Source organism: Citrus clementina, unplaced genomic scaffold (assembly GCF_000493195.1).
Source record: "Citrus clementina cultivar Clemenules unplaced genomic scaffold, Citrus_clementina_v1.0 scaffold_4, whole genome shotgun sequence".
Taxonomy (NCBI): Eukaryota; Viridiplantae; Streptophyta; class Magnoliopsida; order Sapindales; family Rutaceae; genus Citrus; species Citrus x clementina.
The window spans coordinates 3,048,408-3,056,007 of record NW_006262274.1 but is presented as its reverse complement, the minus strand read 5'-3'; the positions used below and the strand labels follow the sequence as shown (position 1 = coordinate 3,056,007).

The window sequence follows — 7,600 nt, the reverse complement described above, 5'->3', positions numbered from 1 at the left end:
TGAATGGCAAGAGAGAATAGAGAGGAAATTTCAGAGAAGAAGAAGAAACTAAGTCCAAAATTTTTATATCCCATCAAATACAACCATGGAAATACTTATAGCAGCAAGAATATGCTCACAGCTGTCAAAACTAAATAACAACCTCTCTCTATAACAAAAATTATTCTCTAAATAGCTAAGGCCGTTAGAAACTGAGTCCTCTGCTCATATATGCTCAGTGTGTGTAATCCTTGAACCATTTGGGAGGCTTCCTTACGCGACTTGGCTTGATGTTATCTTGGGGTCGGTTTTGGATAGCCTCACTTGAGTTTGCCTGGGCCTTTTCCTCGCTATTGATAGAGCTAGCTGAGTTGGGCTTGTCTAACTGTAATATTGGGGTTGTATCAAGCGCTCCTGATAACCAATCACAGCAAAGTTGAGCTCTTGAAACCCCTTTTAAAATGGGAAAAGGCATCTGTGCTCTTGCAGCCCCAAGCTTGTCCGCCACCTGTACCTGTGGAGAGAAAGTTGTACAAATGTGCAAACAATCACCCGCATGTGACAAATCAAGTAAACAAGCCGTGACCCCAATGTTCTTGGCCTCAGAGTTATGAATTGCGGCAGTCGAACATAGTTTCGGAGAGTGAGAGCGGAATTGTAAAGAAATCTATTGCTTACACAGTAGCAGATGATTTTATCAGTGATACCAGGGTCAATGATTTTAGGCATTGGTCTGCTGCGGGGCAATATTAAGGATACTGGTGCCCTGAAGGAGAGAGTTGTCGATATTGGCCCTGATGAGGTAACGAGTTCTTCTCTGGCATCTTTTTTACTCGATTGAATTTTGACTTCATTATCTCAAATTTTTAATTTGAAAGCATAAGCTACGTACTAATGTTTATTTTGGGCTAAATTAAGCATGGTTTTCATACGTCTCAGGTTCTGGAGCTGTTGAGTGCTTCAATGCAAACAAATGCTCTCACTACCGTCTTCCTTCCTCAAGAAGAAGAAGTTTCTGGGATGAAGATTATAGACCCAGTTGGGCTCCAAGTCCCAGCACCTTCGGGATGAAGATTATATGACTTATAAAAATTAACTGTGATGGGAGTAGTTTGTCACGACAGCAATAACTTGTCATTATAGATTTCTCGTTTCTGCATTGTTCTTGATGTTACAAAACTCTACGATGAATTAATCATGTTAGTATGTTGTGCTTAAACTATGTTGTTTGTTTACTTGTTAAGATGACGGTGGGGTAAATTGAGCGTCAACACGATCATTTTCCTGTTGTTAATTCATACTTAGTCAATGGCAATCTATTATTCCAATTTCTTCTCATTTCGACTATTCATAAATAACTTACTAGCATGCGCAGTTGCGCACAGGAAAACCAACACTGGCAATCGTAAAAAATCTTCCTCATCCAAGGTGATTAATCTTGTCAGCTTATGTCCTATATGTACAACATAAAGTCCCTAAAATTAGGCTTTTGTTTTGGAAATAATGTAATTAAGCTTCATGAATTCTTGATGGTCCTTTGAAAAAGAGATTCATAACTAGAATAACTAAATACGCAATTAATTCATTAGTATGATCAAACGTATCTAGGATAAATATCTGATCACATCTAGATAATCAATTGAACCTATATACGAGTGCGACTGATCTCCTCGAATAGATAGAAGCAATTATGAAGCTATAAGTTACTTCATGGTAACAGATAATTTATCAGTGACGGCAGGGTCAATGATAACTGGTATTGAACTGCTACAAGGCAAAGTTTAGAATATTGGTGCCTTCGGAGACAGAGTTGCTGCGATTGGCACTGATGACTCAAGGAAAATAATATAATTGGTCAGTTTCTGGCATATTGTTTGAATTTTGGTTTCAGTAACACAAACTTAGCCTTACAACAATGATATAGATTCTGTGCTGAAGCATGGGTTTTATTACCTCTCAGGTTCTGGAACGGTTAAAGGCTTCAATGCAAGCAAATGCAGCTCTCACCCCTGTCTTCCTCATGAAGAAAGAGCTCATAGGATGAAGCTGTGACTCAATAGATCTTAACTATAAGTTGTCATTATCCGCTTGGTTAATTTTTTTATGATAATCCAAGAATTTATTGTTTCTGCATTGCTCTTGACGTTACAAACTCTGCGATGAATTGATGATGTATAATTATGCTTACTTGTTGAGGTCGAACGATCATAACCCAGTAAATAAGAACCCCCAACTGCAACGTTTCCAAATGACATGCGATCAAAGCAGCCTGATAACGCTGCTTGTGGATTATTTGGTGTCATAAATGAAGTCCGATCAGACCCCACAAATGGAACTTCAATTAGCTGAGTGAGTGGAGCGTGGTGGTGGTTTCCAGATCAGCATTGTGACGTTGGCTCAGAGGAGATATACTGCTGTGCGCTCTGATTTCATGCGATTGATATTGAAATACAATGCGACTTTGATATACCGCACGTCATAAGAAAGCAACACGTGTCTGGGGCTCATAAGCCTATTGGATCATTGCTAGAATTCTAAGTATCAAAAAAGAAATTAAAATCATTGCATTTTTTTTTAAACTAACAGTAAGGTGGCGTTTGTTTTTTTGTTTGAAATCTGAATATATCTGAATTAGTCTGAATTCTGAATAGATCTGAATATCTGAATCTAAATAATATGTTTTTTTTTTCATCTGAATCTCGAAAAATAAGTATTAAGTTGTTTGTTTTTTCAACTTAAAAAATTAAAAATATATACTTTTACATTTGTATCTTTATTAAATTTGAATGTCAAATAAATAATATATTAAATACCACAATATTTTAACATTTATAAGTAAAACTAATGATGAGATTATTATGTGGGGTAAATGTCTATGGGTGAGTTTTGGGATAGACATGAAAAATAAATTATAAAACAAGGATATTTTTTACATTAGCAAGTAATTGACTTAATTTAGATTTCTCCATTAAGTAAAAAGGTAAAAAAATTAGCTTATTTTATTAAGTCAAAGTTATCTAAAAAGTCTCATTAAGTTATAAAAACAAATATCTCTAATTAACTTAATTAATTAAGTTAAATCACTTTAAGTCATTAAGTTAAAAAATAAACGCCACCTAAATCTATCTAAATTTAGAGATATTATCATTTTAACACCTAATATTTTCTTAAATATCACTCTACCACTAAAGTTTTTTAAAAATTATTTTTTTTCACTTATTATTTCAATTTTTATAATTTTACCGTCAAATCGTTAACTCCGTTAATAAAATGACATATTCCTTAAATAGTTAAATTCATTTATCAGTTTTGCTCATATGTAGATAGAGTCAAATTTTTGGGTTGTGCACCTCGTGCTGATCAAGACTAGTTAACGTAATATTAGTGGAATTGTATGTAAGACTAAAAAAAAATTGATTAAAGCAACAATTGCTCCCTCAATTTAAATAGTTTTGCATTTTAAAATTTTGCGAAAGTATGTAAATTAATTGACGGAACGATTTCACTGTAGAATAGAAAACCTCTAATCTAAATGTTGGGATTTTTTAACCTGTAAAAGACAACGTTGGACTTAACAAAGTAATGAATGCACTTTAAAATTGAAATACATGATTGTGTAATTGTGTTTCACTAGCCATTAATTAATTAATTAAGACAAATAAGACTGAAATTAAGGAAACCAAAATTCAACCTAAGGAACCTTCGCTGGAGGACGTAAACAACTTCCCAAGAATTGAAAAATAATTGGTAACATAATTACGCATTGAAGGCCTAATAATTAATCAAATCCTTTTAGATATTTTGATCCTAATCTATCTCATTGTTTCCCTTTCTCCATATTTCTCTTAATTCTGTTTAAAATTTGAACTATCTTTTAAACTAATTCCCTTGCATTTACTAATCATAGCTTTGTCATCAAACAATTTTTGCATAAAACACATTATTTTTAGCTGCTCCACCAAGATCCCATCATCAACATCTTGACCGTGAGTTAGTAGAAATAGAACCAACGGTGGATGATCAAGTGGACGAACATAAGAATTAAACGATATATGAAAATGGACGGCTGAGATGTTAGATTGCACTAATAATGTGTTTCATTAAATATCCATTAGCATAGCTCCATGATCTCCTATTTGGTATTTCCTTATATAGAGGGGAGAGTGAACGGGATTGAAAGCTTTATTGAAACGAAATCATGAAAAAGCTCTGCTTTTTCTTACAATAATAACATAAGATAAGCAATTAACAAATATAGATTTATGTTCTCTTGTTGGAGCTGAAAATTGAAAAACACTCTCTCAACTCCGTTTCTGAACATCACCTTCATTGCTCATTTGTACAGCTTTCACTCAGTTTCTTCTTTTGGTTATCTCTTATTCAACTTTTTCTTTTTTCTTTTTTTTTGTAATCTATTGTTTTTCCATCTGGGTTTTGTGTAAAAGCGTCAAAGAACAATGCTTGAGTAATTTTCAACACTCAAAAATGAAACTTTTATTTTTTGGGGGCAGTGATCTCTGTTTTCAGCTATGTCGTTGCTCTGTTTTTTCATCTGGGAGTTTGAAGTTAAGGATTGATAAACGAGCTAACAAGGTCTTGTTTGCCGAAGCTGAGAAAGATTTTGTGGATATCCTGTTCAATGTCCTTCATATGCCACTTGGTAGTGTCGTCAGACTCGTCACGGATGCTGGTTTGGGTGGCTGCACAGGAAGCCTGTACCGAAGTCTTGAAAACCTGCCTGAAGATTACCTAATACACCATCAAACCAAAGTTGAGCTCTTGAAACCCCTTTTAAAATGGGGGAAAGCATCTCTGCTCTTGCAGCCCCAAGCTTGTCCGCGACCTGTACTTGTGGAGAGAAAGTTGTACAACTGTGCAAACAATCACCGGTGTGTGACAAATGAAGTAAATACTAGGTGTCTCCAATGTGATGCTTGTTTAAAGTCATGGTTGGCACCACCATTTTAGATGGGCGGTGCCAAACCATCAACAAAGTCCTCACGCGGCCCGTCATTTTAGGTGATGCCGAATGGTTTGAAGAAGAAAAAGAAGAAAGAAGAACAAAAGAAGAAAAAATAAGCCGAAAGATTTGAAAGGAAAAATAATAAAATATTAATAATATTATTTTAATTTGAAAAAGGAGAGGAAATGAAGCCTATAAATAGAAGACTTCATTTTCCCTCTCCATATCCATTCTTCTTTAATTTATTTTTTCTCTTAAGAGTGAGTAGAGAGTTGAGAGTGTTAAGAGTTTTAAACTCTTGTCTAGTGATTTGAGAGATTAGGTGTATTGAAGTTCTGGGTAGTGAGTCAAAATATTACAATACTTAAAATCCTCATTTTGCTAGTGAAATATTTTTTTTCTGTCTTCGCCCGTAGACGTATGCTAAAAGCCGAATCATGTAATTTCTGGTGTCCTTTTTTGTGCTTGTTATTATGATTTCATTTTAGCTTTGGCCGTGCTTCACCCACTAATTTCCTAACAATGCTTCTTATTATGATTCTGCTAAAATGCGACATGAAATGCAGCAGTGGAAGATTGTTTGGGATATTGAGGGTGGAGTTGTGAAGAGATCTTCTGCTTGCATGATAACTGATGATTTATCAATAACACCAGCATCAGTGATATCTGCCACTGGCCTGCATGGCAAAATTAAGGATATTGGTGCCCTGGAGGAGAGAGTTGTCGATATTGGCCCGATGAGGTAAGGAGTTCTTCTCTGGCATCTCATACTCGATTGAATTTTGTCTTCATTATCTCAAATTTTCAATTTGAAAGCATAATGTCACGGGATGAGTGTTTTGCGCAGCTAACCCGTGCGGCACTTAGACAACTTTGCCGAATGTTGCTAAGTAAGCCTAGAGATTCTCGAACAAGAGAAGAGAGCAATTGAGCCAAAGAAACTTGTATTGCACAAAGAGAGATACAATGCTTGTTGGATGCAAATGCTTAATGCCATCCCATATTTATAGGGGAGGCTTTGCCTAACTTTGCCTAACTTCACCTAACTTCACCTAACTTTGCCAAACTTGGTCAAACTCATGTGCTGGAATTGTATAAAGTATTCTAGAATATTTACATGTTCACATGTGCTAGAGTTGCCTAGAACCTTCCGGAATTGGGCCAAGCTAGCACTCTTGGCCTTGTGTTGGCTCTCTAGCCCGAAATTGTGGGCAATTGGGCTAGCGAATTGGGCGGTCCGCAACAATAAGCTACGTACTAATGTATATATTTTGGGCTAAATTGAGCATGGTTTTTGTACATCTCAGGTTCTAGAGCTGTTGAATGCTTCAATGCAAACAAATGAAGCTCGCACTACCGTCTTCCTTCCTCAAAAAGAATAAGTTTTTGGGTTGAAAATGATATTGACTCATAAAACAACTGTGGTGTCATGATAGCTACGTGTTGTCATTATATATCCGTTTGGTTTATTTATAATAATAAACCTAGTATATATTTCTTGTTTTATTTGTTTTTCTATAACACCAAATTAATATGATGATGAAAACAGGACTTTGATATTCAGTGATGATCATGAATGACATTAAAATTGTAAAACAAGGTGAATTCTAAAAGGTGTTTTCGAAATAAGCTTTAATTATGAATTAATTCTTGGTGGGTCCTTTTGACAAAGAGATTCATAACTAGAATAATTAAATACACATTTAATTCATTAATATGATCAAATTTATATCTAGGATAGAGTCAATTGAATCAATACGCTTGGTAAAAGTCGGGTCCGGTCCGAGTTTTGGTGTTGCTCGGAATCGGACCGGATGAGTGAAACGCAAGACCGGACCCGACTTAAAACTCGGTTTTCCTGGGTGCTGGCCGGGCTCAAGCCTGGCACCCCCGAGCCCGAGTTTTTGATCCAGGTTTAGCCCGCATGTGATAACTTCAATTTTTTCTTTTATTTCTCTAACAATGCAAATTTTTAAAAAGAAAATAGTCAAATACAAATATATAACATACTAACAATGTAAATTTTACACAAATAATAAAAATTATTTCAATTTACTTTCTAATACCTAAAAATTCATTCAGTTTCTAACCTAAACTCATTCAATCTATATAAAAAAAATTGAATTTAACATTTAACAACACAATAAATCTAAATAACATCCAACATATCATAAATTAATAATTATATATTTATATATAATATATTTATATTTTCTTTTGTTTAATTTATTAAGAAACCAGGTCCGGATTTTGGGTTTTTGGTGTTGAGCCCGGACCCGGGCTGGAAATGTTCGGGTTTGAGAATTTCAAACCCGAGTCCCCTTTTTTTTATGTATGCGGTCCGGGTTTTGTCCGAGTCCAATTCAGACGGGCATTTTTGACACCCCTAATATAGATGAGATCTCTTCGATTGGATGAGGAAATTACTTTTTGACCCTTTAATGATATGTGATTCACTATTTCTCAAATATAAAAGGTGAAACGTGGTGTAATTGAAAGTATAACGCAAGGAAGAAGGTTGTTGGGAATTCAAAAATCCCATCAGAAGATTGTAGATTCATACAGAGTTGTGACATATAGAGTATACGTATATATACACGTATTATATTATAATTTATATAGTTCTGTTTGCAAGCGTCCATGCATGATTAGTATCAT

General features: G+C 34.9%; 1 protein-coding gene across 1 annotated transcript; it reads left to right on the top strand.

Annotated features, from left to right (window-relative positions):
* The first annotated feature begins 4,464 nt into the window (after nt 1-4,464).
* Nucleotides 4,465-6,256, top strand: LOC18044575. Its single transcript, XM_024185621.1, has 3 exons — nt 4,465-4,884; nt 5,509-5,684; nt 6,250-6,256. The coding sequence occupies exons 1-3, from the start codon at nt 4,465-4,467 to the stop codon at nt 6,254-6,256; spliced, it is 603 nt and encodes a 200-aa protein (XP_024041389.1).
* Nucleotides 6,257-7,600: the final 1,344 nt, after the last annotated feature.